This window comes from Sus scrofa, chromosome 11 (assembly GCF_000003025.6).
Source record: "Sus scrofa isolate TJ Tabasco breed Duroc chromosome 11, Sscrofa11.1, whole genome shotgun sequence".
NCBI lineage: Eukaryota > Metazoa > Chordata > Mammalia > Artiodactyla > Suidae > Sus > Sus scrofa.
Window position 1 is genome coordinate 19348776 of NC_010453.5, and position 15189 is coordinate 19363964.

The 15189-nt window shown below is 39.4% G+C and overlaps 1 protein-coding gene across 2 annotated transcripts in view; it reads right to left on the reverse strand.

Moving 5' to 3' along the window:
- ITM2B (integral membrane protein 2B) overlaps positions 313-15189 on the reverse strand; it is a 28844-nt gene continuing 13967 nt past the window's right edge. The window contains exons 2-6 of one of the 2 annotated variants that reach the window (XM_005652339.3): positions 7160-7303; positions 5240-5446; positions 3880-3990; positions 3237-3387; positions 313-1091 (exon numbers count right to left, since the gene is read on the reverse strand). In XM_005652339.3, coding sequence (XP_005652396.2) covers positions 1006-1091; positions 3237-3387; positions 3880-3990; positions 5240-5446; positions 7160-7303 — 699 coding nt within the window. In that variant the 3' untranslated portion in view covers positions 313-1005. 2 annotated transcript variants of the gene reach the window in all.

Here is a 15189-nt window from a genome sequence, read left to right on the forward strand (position 1 = left end):
ATAACTTAAAATGTTTCATTTGTGAGGGAGACATTCTCAGGAAAACACTTTATGCCCCTGGGAAAGTTTAGCTTTAATGATAGCCCTTCCATTAAGTACAAAAGCATTATTTTGAAAAGTTTAAACAGCATCTTTCAACGTTCCACCTTAGATGTTACTTTAATAGTATCCATGAAGAATGTAGTGATTTTAAAAGCTTGTTTTTAGTTTTCAAAACAACCTTTGACTTTACTCCCTGTGTATAGAGAACTGGATTGTCAAGGAATAGTTTCTTTGTTAACATGGGTTATCTCAAGATAGGAAGAACCGAACTGTTCTTTGGCTTTATTATACGGGAAAAACAACACACAGTCCTTTAGTCAAACAACTTTGTGATATTTATATTCTGTTGCACAGTATAGATTATACAAATTGGTAATACAGGTTATTTCTTAAATTCCAAACATTTTCTAAAATATCATTACAGCAGATGCCTAGGATATTAAAACATCGAGGTGGAAATTATACTCTAAATAGTTAAATATGACACTGAAAATACTGCACATTTTAATTAGAGGAAAATCAAAATGTGTGTTCAAATGCTCTAACCAAGTAGCAGGGCAACAACTACAAATAAGTCACTGTGGTCCATTTTTACGTATGCATATATCTGATTATTAGATAACCCCTCCTCTTGAAAATGCATAATTAAAACATAAAAATCTGGATAAATGAATTAAGGAAATCTGAATTCTTCTTAACACCTAAAGGTCTATGGTGAAGTGTACTATTACCTATGACTTCATACAACTACTAATTCAAGATAAAAGACACCACACTTGGAAAGGAAAAAAGATTTTTAAAAGGTAATGGTTTTAATTGAATCAATGAGATGAAAAGATAGTGAAGCCCTGTTTGCTACTTACATGAAAGAAGATTTTAAAAAATAATCACTGCACAAAATACAAAGGGTGGGGTTATTATGCTGTGTATTAAGTTTTTCTCCATAATGTTTTTCTTGACTGTTCAAGAACAAATTAAAGTTTCGACGGCAAATTTGTTTTCAAAATGCCGAATCGTAGCACAATTGCTGGCTTCACGTTTCTGAATACCTGTTTGGAAGGAAGAATTGTTTAAATTCCTGGTTCTTCATCCATAAATATTCATATTAATCTTCAGTTATTATAATATTCCATTAACTTTTTTTTTTTTTTTTGGCTTTTTAGGGCCGCACCCGCAGCATATGGAGGTTCCTAGGCTAGGGGTTGAATTGGAGCTGCAGCTGCCAGCCTATGCCACAGCCACAGCCACCCCAGATCCGAGCCACATCTGCGATCTACACCACAGTTCATGGCAATGCCGGATCCTCAACCCACTTAGTGAGGCCAGGAACTGAATCCACACCCTCATGGTTCTTAGATTATTTCCGCTACGCCCAGAATTCCCATTTTTGATTTTCTGATTTTTTTTAATGCTGCAGAAAATAATTCCCCGCTCTTCTCTGAACTAAGTATCTTAACAGATACCAATAACAATAATAATGCCATGCATGTAAACTTCTGACCTTGAAGGTAGTGGAAATAGAACAGTATTATTTAAAGTATTATTACACCTTGACTGTGGTGGTGATATGTTGAAACTCAGAACAGCATATTAAAAAGAGTTATTTTGTTATGTGTAAAACTGTGACTTTTAAAAAAATTAGGAACAATATTAAAAGATCCTTTTAAAATGTAAGAAATCAAGCAGTAGGTTTCAGGTGACTCCTCAGTCCCAAGGTGGGAGAACAGTATCATCAAAAGTGCTAACAGAGGCGTTCTCCTCGTGGCTTAGCCATGAGAATGCAGGTTCGATCCCTGGCCTCGCTCAATGGGTTAAGGATCCAGTGTTGCTGTGAGCTGTGGTGTAGGTTAAACACGCAGCTCAGAGCTGGCATTGCTGCAGCTGTGATTCAACCTCTAGCCTGGGAACCTCTGTATGTGCAGGTGTGGCCCTAAAAAGATCAAAAAAAGTGCTAACAAAAAAGCTAGGAGGAGTTCCCGTTGTGGCGCAGTGGTTAACGAATCCGACTAGGAACCATGAGGTTGCAGGTTCGATCCCTGGCCTTGCTCAGTGGGTTAACGGATCCGGTATTGCCGTGAGCTGTGGTGTAGGTTACAGACGTGGCTTGGATCCCGAATTGCTGTGGCTCTGGTGTAGGCCAGCAGCTACAGCTCCGATTTGACCCCTAGCCTGGGAACCTCCCTATGCCAAGGGAGCGGCCCCAGAAAAGGCAAAAAGACAAAAAAATAATAATAATAATAAAATTAAATTAAATTTTTAAAAAAGCTAGGAAAGCACTGTAGGTGCCACAAAGAAATCACATCACCATATATCTACCTGGCACTTTTTACTTTCTAAAGCTCTGTCACATGTATTTTCATTTTTTTTTTTTTTTTTAATTTTTTGTCTTTTTGCCATTTTCTTGGGCCACTCCTGTGACATATGGAGGTTCCCAGGCTAGGGGTCTAATCGGAGCTGTAGCCACCAGCCTACGCCACAGCCACAGCAACGAGGGATCCAAGCCACATCTGCAACCTACACCACAGCTCACAGCAACACCGGATCCTTAACCCACTGAGCAAGGTCAGGGATTGAACCCGCAACCTCATGGTTCCTGGTCGGATTCGTTAACCACTGGGCCACAATGGGAACTCCTTTTCATTTTATTTTTACAATGATCTTGAAAAGAACTGGGGAGAAACGTCATCATGTGAGAAAATAAAGGTTAAATGATTTGGCGAAGGCACATTAGTTGTGTCCATGCTCTTAATTCTTCAGTCAAACTCCTTTCTAACTAACCTGACTGTGGCTATCTTCAATGCGATCCAAGAGGCCACCTCTGCTTAAGATCCCTAAGGCTACACCTGAAGAGCTCCTCTAAAAACTCTCTGGATGAGAAGAACCCTCACACATACTGGCTGAACCAGATGGTAACAGAGGACATTGGACTGACTGCGTGACGACACAGAAAGTGAGATAACACCACCTCAAGGAAATGACATCTCCTAGTCACCTATTCTCTCCCTTCAAAAAGAGTAGAATTAGAATGAAAATGATTCTTCAGGAATCTAGAATTATCCGACAGTGTACCATAAAGTTTTATTTTCTCACTCACGGCAAACGCATTGGTAACAATGACTAGCCTACATCTCAATCTAACTCAATGAAATGAAGCAAACTTTTTTGGCCAACAGTTTAACATTAAAAAGTATTACCTTTAACGGTTTCTTTGCGCTGCAGTTTGTAAGTTTCCTTGTCATGGCACAGTCGATAAATATAGAAGCCCAGGTGATCGATGTTTTCAATGCGATCAGTGATGACCATGTGTTCATGGATCAAATAGGACTGAGGCAGGTAGGTCCCAGCCTACATTTGGGAAAAAATATATTACACAAATATCTCAAAGGAGATATTGAACAGACAAGGAAAAGAGACTCAATTCTTAGAGATTACAGTACAGAACAGGGGCTGGCAAACTATCACCCACCATCTGTTCTTATAAACAAAGTTTTATTGGAATACAGTCCTGCCCATTTGTTTATATATTGCCTATGGCATCAAAATGAGTAACAGTTACAACATAGACTTATTTCTTAAAAGCCTACTATTTATTCTCTGGCCCTTTAGGAAAACAAATATAATTCAAGAAGTTGGATTTTAATTTCGAAAGCAAAATATTGAAAAAAAAAAAAAAAAGACATGGAAAAAAATGCAAAACTATGAGTCTTAGTTCCTCTTTATAAAATGTCTATTGGCTATATTTCCAGGAAGATGGGCTCCCATAGGGCTAATTTGTCAACAGGGAACTCTAAGATGCTGCAACAGCATCATTAAAAGAAATATTAGAAATTTTTATACCTTTATGTTAATAAGTAACTCCAGTAGGTTTCTGGGTGGCATAACAATGGAAGTGTTCAGAGGAATCACATAGCACTTATCCAGGTTAAGATCTAAATAAGCCGTGAGTTTCTGGGAAGAAAAAGATACATTTTTGTTAGATTAATATGTGAAGATTACAGATAAAAAGGCGGCAACTGGATTTTTTACGATAATCTGTGAGAAGAACATATGGAAAAATCTTGGAGATTCCTCAGAAAACTAAAAACAGAACTACCATTTGATCCAGCAATCTCACTCCTGGGCAACTATCCACAGAAAACCATGACTAAAAAAGATACATGTATTCCAATGGTCATTGCAGCACTGTATACAATAGCCAAGACATGGAAACAACCTAAATGCCCATCAACCGAAGAATGAATAAAGACGATGTGGTCCATATAAACACTGGGATATTACTCAGCCATTAAAAGGAAAGAAATAATGGCATTTGCAACAACATGGATGGACCTAGAAATTATCATGCTAATTGAAATTAGAGAGTGAGACACCAATGTCATATGCTATCACTTACATGTGGAATCTAAAAAAAGGACACAATGAACTTTTTTGCAGAACAAATGCTGATTCAGACTTTGAAAAACTTATGGTTTCCAAAGGAGACAGGCTGCAGGGTTGGGGAATCGGCTGAGGGTTTGGGATGGAAATGCTATAAAATTGGGTTGTGATGACTGCTGTACAACTACAAATGTAATAAAATTCATTGAGTAAAAAAAAGAAAAAGAAAATGAGGGGCATACAGGAAATAACAGCAATTGATTACCAAAGGAGGAATAGCATGGGGTATGTGTTACAACAGCAAGGCCTGGGGAAGGAAGGCAGGGCGAGAGAAGGCCAGGTTCACTGAGGGTCAGCTTCAAAGAGCCCATCAGATGTTGCATTTTATCTTGCAGGATCAAGGAAACTCTAGTCCACTTTTTTTTTGGTTTTTTTAGTTATTTTATTTCATTTCATTTCATTTTTGCTTTTTAGGGCTGTACCCATGGCATATGGAAGTTCCCAGGCTAGGGGTCGAATTGAAGCTACAGCTGCCAGCCTACACCACAGCCACAGCAACTTGGGATCCGAGCCACATCTGTGACCTATACCACAGCTCATGGCAATGCTGGATTCTTAACCCATTAAATGAGGCCAGGGACGAAACCCACAGCTTCATGGATACTAGTCAGATATGTTTCCGCTGCACCACAATGGGAACTCCCTGGTCCACCTTGTTTTAAAGTTAAAAGTGCATCGTAAACAGAATAAATTAGCAAATGTTGAAGCGAAAACTACAAAAGCATCCATTAAGGAACAGTTCAGGGGGCCCTGGGCTCACCTTGTTAAAGTCATGCACAATGTTGGCAGGGTCGCTGTCCGCAAACTCTGGGACAGGCACGCTGATGAACTCGACCCCATCTTCCTCGAAGATCTTAATATTTTCCTCGATGGTCTGGTAGCGGGCGGCAGGGGCGTTCGCAGGAGGCTCATTTAAGATGACATCATCCTTGATGTACTTTATTCCACAATAGTAGACGTCATCTGGCTATGGAGAGTTTAAACACTGCTTTAGCAACGCAGTGGGAGACAGGCTTTTAAATGCAAGCATTACTTAAGCTGCCACCTTTATCTAAGTAGTACTTTGCTTGCAAACTCTTACTTTTACATGACAAGCCAGACACTTTAATTACAGAGTTAACACATTCTTCCTGTAAGATCAGGTTTTGAAGTATTGTTTAAAAAAAAAAAAAGGCTTCAGAAGGAGAAAAGCAGCTGATTCCTCCTTTACTTTCTGTGTTTGACAAAAATAGAATATAAAGGCAATTATCCATCTGGTGACAAGTAAATGTGAAGAAACACATAGGCCTATTTCTACCTGTAGGCCTTATTTTTTATAAAAGAATATATTCAGAAACTAATAATGTTTTTCTGAAAGAATATACTTTTAAAATGTAATTCACCAATTACATGATTTTTCTCATCAGCTAAAAGAGGGATAGTTTAGTTTTTCTGAAATTTCCACAAGCATACAGGTAGTTTGGATTTTTCCTTAAAAATACATCATAATTAAGTGGAAAATATCAGATTACAGCAAATCATTATAAAGATTGATTTTTTTTAAAAGTGTATATAATAAATATTAGGAGCATATAACAAAATGCTAGGTCAAAAAATATTACCTCTGGACAGTGGAACTGCAAATGATTTTCTTATATCAAAAATACATTTCTTGTAAAAAACTGGAATGAGTATACTCTGGACTCAGGAGCAAAATTTTATGGGGACGCCCAAAATGTCTATCAAACTGTAATCTATTAATATGACACTTGTGGCTAGTTTATTTATTCAACTGGCAATTAAAAATATTATAACTTAGCCATTAATTATGGTTGGAAAGTTGAGGTTAGACAATTTTGAAAAATCATCCACAATCTATACCCTTTAGTCAGCAACATTTCTTTCTTCTTCTTTTTTTTTTTTTTTTTGTTGTGCCTGTGGCATGTGGAAGTTCCTGGCCCAGGGATTGAACCTGTACCACAGCAGTGACAACACTGGATCCTTTAACTGCTAAGCCACCAGGGAACTCCAGAAACATTTCAAAACAGTATTATTCCACTTCTAGTGACTTTTTAGCTGGCTCAGCAAACTTACGTTCAGGAGTTTTTTTCTTTTTTTACCCCCCCACCCCCGTCCTATTTTGGTCATCCTTGTCCTGTGGGTGATTTTTTTTTTTAATTTATTATTTTTTTTATTAAAGTACAGTTGATTTACAATGTTGTGCCAATTTCTGCTGTACAGCAAAGTGGCCCAGTCATACATGTATATACATTCTTTTTCTTATGTTATCTTCCATTTGTTCAGGAGATTTTGAAACACAACCTTAAGAGGACCACCATTTTGGCTAAAGGTCACAGAAAAAAGTACAGACCCAGAACAAGTTTGGGCCAATTTTCTTTTTCTTTTTTTTTTTTTTCTGTCTTTTTGCCATTTCTTGGGCCACTCCCACGGCACATGGAGGTTCCCAGGCTAGGGGTCAAATCGGAGCTACACCAGAGCCACAGCAACGCCAATCCGAGCCGCATCTGCAACCTACACCACAGCTCATGGGAATGCCAGATCCTTAACCCACTGAGCAAGGCCAGGGATTGAACCCATAACCTAATGGTTCCTAGTCGGATTCGTTAACCACTGAGCCACAACAGGAACTCCTGGGCCAATTTTCTAACACATGTGAAGCAAAGGCAAAAAACGTCCTTACCATTTTCCCACTTACTTGAAGTGCAAAATATTTGTACAGGTATGCTCCTCCTAGAATGACACCTGCAAGCATAAATGCCAGGCCAAAGCACATGCACCAACACCAGGCTCTTCTTTGGCCAACTGGTACCACTTCATCTGGGTCCTAAAATATGAAAAAGACTGATAGTCAATATCTTAGCTCTAGTCAGAATCACAGAAACATCAAGACTGTTTAAGAAACTTTAAAGATTATTATTACATAAACAAAGATATAGGAGTTCCCATTGTGACTCAGTAGTAACAAACCCGACTACTATCCATGAGGATGCCGGGTTTGACCCCTGGCCTTGCTCAGAGGGTTAAAGATCCAGCATTGCTGTGAGCTATGGTGTAGGTCACAGACATGGCTTGGATTTGGCATTGCTGTGGCTGTGGCTGGCAGCTGCAGCTCCAATTTGACCCCTAGCCTGGGAATTTCCATATGCTGTGGGTGCAGCCCTTAAAAAAAAAAAAAAAAAAAAAAAAAGATATAAAGACCTAGTGCTTGAGGAATCAGTGTTGTCACTTCTGTCACTCAAGCGTTCAATGCCTGGCCCTGGAACTTGTGTCATGGGCATAGTCGTCCGTCCGTCCGCCGTCCCCCCTCCCAAGCCAAAAAGACCAAAGAGCGAGGTCGCTAACCAAAATCCACCCAGTAATGATTACGTGGTGGTGCCAGGACTCAGCACAATTGCCTCTTGAGCTAAAACACCAGTCCCTTGGGAGAGTGTCGCCTTCTTCTAACTTTCAACAGCCCACCAGCTATCATATCTCTAGAGCAATAAATAACACACTTAACACTCTCCCTTTTCTGTGTGTGTCTCTCTTTTCTTTTAACTTTTGGTGATGATTAAAATAGCTTCTAACATTTAAAAATCCAGAGATGGCTATGATACAACTCCGCGATGCAACATTATGATGCTGGGTCTTGTGTATTATTACAACTTCCACGTACATGAGATTATTTATAAAATTATGTGTTAGCCTGCTACAAGGAGTTAGTATTCCATACTAGACACCAAGCCCACTCCTAACCAAACATAAGAAAAATTAACAAAAAATCAGGGACAGACCAAAAATATTAAGCAGATTCTTTAAATAACTAGAATCTCAAAAAAGTAGGACACACGTATCTAGAAATAATCCTGTAACTCCACTTCTTGATCAAATTCTTCATTTTTAAGATAGAAGCTGTAGAAAACTGAGGAAAGATTCAGTAAGAAAAACTTATTAAGAGACACCCAACTAGCATACAGTTGTTAGAATTCTAATTTTGACCCAATCAAGGAAATAATTTAGCACTGGAACACCATCTAGGGTCGGGATATTCACAGTCCTTAGACGCACTCCTTGCCCCTTTAACTCAGTCTCTCTACTCTGTCACTTCAGAGTTAACACACTTATCTTCTTTTTTTGTTTTGTTTTGTTTTAGGGCCGCACCCTTGGCACATGGAGGTTCACAGGCTAGGGGTCTAATCAGAGCTACAGCTGCTGGCCTACACCACAGCCACAGCAACACGGGATCCAAGCCGCATCTGCGACCTACACCACAGCTCACAGCAACGCCACCACATCCTTAACCCACTGAGTGAGGCCAGGGATCGAATCCACAACCTCATGGATGCTAGTCAGATTCGTTTCCGCTGCGTCACGATGGGAACTCCCCTAACTTTCTTTCTTATTTGAAAGGAATGTGAAAGGAATAACACACCCAGGTTCATGTGCAAAGAGCCGAGAAAGAAATGAGATCTGCTGCGGGTGTTATATAACTAGTGGCTCAAGAAATAGTACAGACAGTGAAAGAAAGTCCCCAGCTGACTTGGGACCAACATAATAAAAGACGTTCTAATAAGCTGTACATGTGTACAGCCTCTCAAGCATATGAGGCTACCCTTTACTTGGAAAACTCAATACGGGATGGATTAAGAGAGAAAGTAAACTTGACCTATGTCTCCATAGATAAACAGGCTATAAGTTAAAAGTAAGGAATGAAAACTGCATAATCAGTGATGGAGAGGGCTGAAGCGAGAATTCAGTTAGGAAAGACTGCAAGCTAAGCGTAAGTTTTCCATTCTAAGAGGAAGAATTTTAACTTGACACCACCAGGGAAAAGCCCACCCCGGACATCGCAGCCAACCAAGAACAATTTAAGGTGCCTAGGTTGCTTGAGGCATAAACACAGAATTGAACACTGCAGAACAAATGCCTTTCAATCTAAGGATGGGTCTGGACACTGCGAGAGTGTCACACTTTGCTGTGGGAGGTGTATATTTAAGACAACAGGGCATGCACTGAGGGTTTGGGATGGACATGCTGTAAAATTTGGTTGTGATGACTGTTGTACACCTATATATGTAATAAAATTCATTAAGTAATAATAATAAAAAAAACAAGCATACGAAAGGAAGTAGTGTGTACTGAGGAAAAAAAAAAAAACCCGAGAGGAACTTATCAAGCCATACAAGATAGCCCATTGTGAACAGAAAGTTACAAGAATTCCATAGAATCATACGGTGTTATGAAACCTGGATGATAAAGTACACAGAGTGTTTGGCTTGAGCCCTTATCTGACACGAATATCGAAAGAGATAAGACACAGTCCCCAGCATAATTAATCTGAGGGTAGAGGCAGCGTGGGGAGATGGAAATGACAGATGGAAATAGTCATTGCTAAACAGTTGCTATCAGCTGCTGAGACAGTCAAATGCGTGTACAAGGCCCGCCTGTTTGGCAGGCTCTCTCCTCTAGGAGCACAGAAAGGAACAGCCAGAGAGCCTGGGCAGACACCTGTAGAAGAACACGCAGCCCCAACTGTGAGACTGAGGACATGCATCCAGACCTTTGGATCTAACATTTTTAAATGGTCAACAAACAATATTGTCAAGAATAAATTATAAATGTCTACTATGTGCCAAGAGCTGTGCTAGGCACTGCGTCTATAGCCCCTGCCTGGAAAATAAATATACAAAGAGAACATAAATATGATATAGGCTCTAACAGGAGAATGTGCACAGCACAGGAGGATGTGGGGAAGACCTCTGCGGAGAAAATACTGGAGGGGATGAAGGATATACACTTCTTATTTACACAGAAGACAGAGTTAAGCAGCAAATACGAAGGGCGAAGAACATATAAAATCATGGGGCCAGAATGCATGACATCTCCCAGGGCCATGTGTGCTGCGGCTGGAGTTCCCAGTTATGGTGGCGAGGGGTACACGACATGAGAATGGAGAGGTACTGGGGCAAATCATAAAGGGACTTTGTGTATCATGCTAGGAAGTCTGAATCCTCCTCTCCATTCAAAAATCACATTCCAGGACTCTGACAATAAAATACAAAAATTACATTTCTCAAAAGAATCTAACTTACAAAATCTTCACTTATTCACATGCCATTTGCTCAGTACCTCAACAACGTGAACCATGACTTAAGAGTCAGGATATAAGAATCTGGGAGTTCCCATTGTCTCAGTGGGTTAAGAACCTGGCTAGTATCCATGAGGATGCAGGTTTGATCCGTGGCCTCGCTCATTGGGTTAAGGATCTACCATTGCTGCAGGCTGAAGAGTAAGTCACAGATGTGCCTTGGATCTGGCATTGCTGTGGCTGTGGCATAGGCGGTGGCTATGGCTCCAATTTGACCCCTAGCCTGGGAACCTCCATATGCTGCGGGTACAGCCCTAAAAAGACAAAAAAAAAAAAAGGAAGTAAGAATCTGAATCACCAAATTATGGACTCAAAGTCCATGTGCTACAATAATCATCTGTTTCACCAAAGAGGCATCAGGTCTTCAATCTCATAATCTTTTTTGTCTAAATTTCCCAAGGGTTAGTATGGTGCCACAAAGCCAACCTTGGTACTTAGTTGGCACTCAAAAAATACCTGATTAGTGAATAAAATTTAGAAAAATTTTTAAAAAGCATGGTTGTTTAGTTTTCTAGTGAGTCCAGAAGTTACAAAAGCAGCCAGCATGGAGTTCCCATCGTGGGTCAGCGGAGATGAATCTGACTAGTATCCAGGATGCAGATTTGATCCCTGGCCTTGCTCAGTGGGTTAAGAATCTGGTGTTTCTGTGAGCTGTGGTGTAGGTTGTAGACGTGGCTCGGATCTGGCGTTGCTGTGGCTGCGGTGTAGGTCAGCAGCTATAGCTCTGATTAGACCCCTAGCCTGGGAACTTCCATGTGCCTCGGGTGTGGCTCCAAAAGACAAAAAGAGCAGCCAGCATAATGAAGGTGGGGGGCAATATAAGAATTTATGACGCACAAGAGACTGTGGTTCTTTAGCTAAGTATAGGTGCCCTAAGTACTTAGCCTGGTTCAACATTAAGGACCTGTTATTTGCTAGATCCTGTGGGAAACTCAAATGTAATTAAGGCATGGCTCATCTCTTAAGCAATTTACAGTCAAAATTAACAGTACGCATGACAGATAAATTATGTTCCCTATTACAGTCTGAGTCACGGAGAAAGGATTCAAGTACATTCAAGACAGAAAAGTTTTTAACTTAGGTTTAAAAAACTTTAACTTAGGTTTTAAAAACTTTAACCTAAGTGATTTATTAAAAGTGTATTCCCAATGATTAAATTTTAAACCTTGGAAAGAGTAATAAGCTTAGAGAAAAAAGCCACATAGAAGATTTAAGAAAAACCCCACGACCATCTCAAAATATGTAGAAAATGCACTTGACACACTGTCAGTCCCATTCAGAACAAAATCTCCCAACAAACTAGAAGAGGTGAAATACTTTAACATGAAAAAGGCTACTGATTAAAAATCTATGGCAGCCCTCACGTTTAACGGTGAAACTTCAGAACTGTATCATACTCTCTTAAGTCACGAATATGAGCGATGCCCACTAAAATGAATTCTTTGTTCAGTCAGCACTGTACTAGAGATCCTAGGTAGTACACAAACGACAGAATATAACAGACATAAAGGTTAGAAAAATTATACAAAGCTATCATTATATGTAAATGATATAATTGTCTACGTAGAAAATCTGAGAAAGTCACATTATTCAAACTACTTTAGCAAAATTGCTGAAGATCAGCAATTAAAAATTAACTGAGTCAAACATTTACACATAAATAATCAGAGCATCATTATTCATAATAGCTCCAAACAGCAAACAATACAAATATCCACTAACTGATGAATGAATAAATAAATTGTAGTATATTCATACTGACTCTCAAAGACATTATAGTGGGAGTTCCTGCTGTGGCACCGAGGGTTAAGAATCTGACTGCAGTGGCTTGGGTCGCTATGGAGGTGTAGGTTTGCTCCCTAGCCTGGGAACTTCCACATGCCACAGGTGTGGCTATAAAACAAAACCAAACAAAAACATTAGAGTGAAAAAATTCCAAAACACAAGACTATCTCTGAAATGGCAAAACTATAATGACAAAAACAGCCCAGTGGTTGTCATGGTGAAAGAAAGATGGAAGGGACAAGAGGAAATTTTTTATGGGGATGAAAATGTTTCATATCTTGACTGATGGTGGGTATCATAAATTCAGTCAAGTTGTACCCAGAAAATAGGTGTACTTTACTGCATGTAAATTACATTACAATTGGGGAACGAGGGGGAAAAAAGTCAACTGAGTTTCTACATACCAGGCAGTAAGAGAAAATTTACCACCACCAAGTACTGGGAAAAGTGTGGAACAATGGGGACTGGGCTTTTCCAAAGTCAATGGGAGCTGGTTATCAGAAAACAATCTGGTAGCATCTAATAAAATTAAAAATACACATATTTTTAATTGTATATCTATCTTACAACTCCATCCCTAGCAATATAACTCTAAATAAACACTTCTGTACAGAAAAACCAGCTTAATAATGATGACTGCAGAAGTGTCATTAAGAAAAAAATTGGAAGTAACCTAAAAGTCTAAATGCCTATCAAGTAAAGGATAAAATACTATAAGTTCATTTATTTATTTATTTAGTCTTTTTTTTTTGCCATTTCTGGGGCCGCACCTGCAGCATACGGAGGTTCCCAGGCTAGGGTCTAATCAGAGCTGTAGCCACCGGCCTACGCCAGAGCCATAGCAGCGCGGGATCTGAGCCACATCTGTGACCTACACCACAGCTCACGGCAATGCCGGATCCTTAACCCACTGAGCGAGGCCAGGGATCAAACCTGCAACCTCATGGTTCCTAGTCGGATTCGTTAACCACTGCACCACGACGGGAACGCCTATAAGTTCATATAATAAGTTTAAACAAAGTGAACCAGTACTGTTGATTTTAAGATTAATCTCAGAAACATAATGCTGAACCAAAAAACACCAAAAAAAGTCAAGCTGGATAATAAATATATTTAACACTTAAAAAAACATACAAAAAGTGAGAGTTCCTGCTGTGGTGCAGTGAGTTCAGAATCCGACTGCAGCGGCTGAGGTCACTGCAGAGGCGCAGGTTCTACCCCCTGCCTGATACAGGGGCCCCAACACTGCTGCGGCTGTGGTGCAGCTGTGGCTTGGATTCAGTCCCTGGCGGGGGAACTTCCACACGCCATCAGTGCTGTCATTAATTTAATTTAATAAAAAGAAAAAACATATAATGGTACTACATATAAATGCTCTTTTGTTTTTGCTATGCTTGGCTTATTTAATAATTAACGAACAGTAACAAAAATCAACAAGAAAAAGGAAAACCAGTCATGAACAAGAACATCTCCACTGGGGTGTGTAACGTTTCGTGGCCTAATTTAAAACAGTCACAGTCATCTCCTTCCCTTGCCCTGTAATGAAACTGGTGCACCTTAAATTATGCTGGTAAGGTAACAGAAGTCCCACAGGTGCTGGACAATTACCATCTCATTAATCTTCCTAAAAGCTCAAGTTTTTACCCCAGTTTATAAATGAAGACACTGAAGCACAAGCTGGCCTATAATCACCCCTGGACAGCAGGTACAGAAAGAAACAGCTTCAAAGGCATTCTCACTCCTGCAACTGTACTACTTCCTGGTTCAAATCAATCTGATCATATGATAACAAAATTACTTCACAAGTTATATCCTAAGCCAAATGAAGGATAAATTTTGTTCTGGTACTTCACTTAGTTAAGAATTAGGTCACCGTGATCAGTTCCCTGAGAGGCTTCAGTAAATGTGCTTCAATCATAAACTTAACTCAGACAAAATGCAAGGGTTTCATATAATTTCTATTCTGTTCCCATACTAACAACTCACTTCCCATCCTTTGGCAGCTCTATGGGAGTCTTCTTTGTAGAATGAATAAAGATACATTTTTTTTCAGAGCTCCCAGAAATACCATTTAGCCTTACTAGAACAAAAGCAACAACAGCGCTTTAGGAACCAGAATAGTAAAGAGGAAAATATCTCTTAGGGTTACAAATCTTCCTACAAAGAAAAAAAAAAAAAGAAGAAGAAGAAAGACAAAGAAAGAAAGTGAGAAAGAAAGAGAAAGAAAGGAAGATAGATCCTGCTGTATAGCCCTGGGAACTCTATCTAGTCACTCAATGCAGCATGGCAATCTGAGAAAAAGAATGTACATATGTGTGACGGGGTCACCTTGCTACACAGTAGAAAACTGACAGAACACTGTAAACCAGCTATGACGGAAAAAATAAAAATCATTAAAAAAGAAAGAAAAAAAAGTTATGGCATAAAAGCACTTTAAATATAAAAGAGAAATACAGAAAAGAACAAATACAATTTATTCAACTCACAGTAGTATGAGCTACTACATCCTGAGAAGTCAATTTAGTTATTTAAAAACATGTACTTTAAAAAATCACATTCAGTAATATGGATAAATAGGAGGATGCACAGGCCCGCTGCCCACGGATGTGCTGTTTGGCCTGTACACTGTTTCCCACAATATAGAACTAGCTGCCAGCATTAAAAAAAAAATCTAATAATTCAAATAGTCACAAAAAGATTTCACGTCAATGGTCTAGTTTTCTCAACTCCTCCCTCCTCATTTTTCTTCCCAGTGAAGAGCAAATACACCAAGTTTTCTGTTTGTTTTTTGTCCCCAC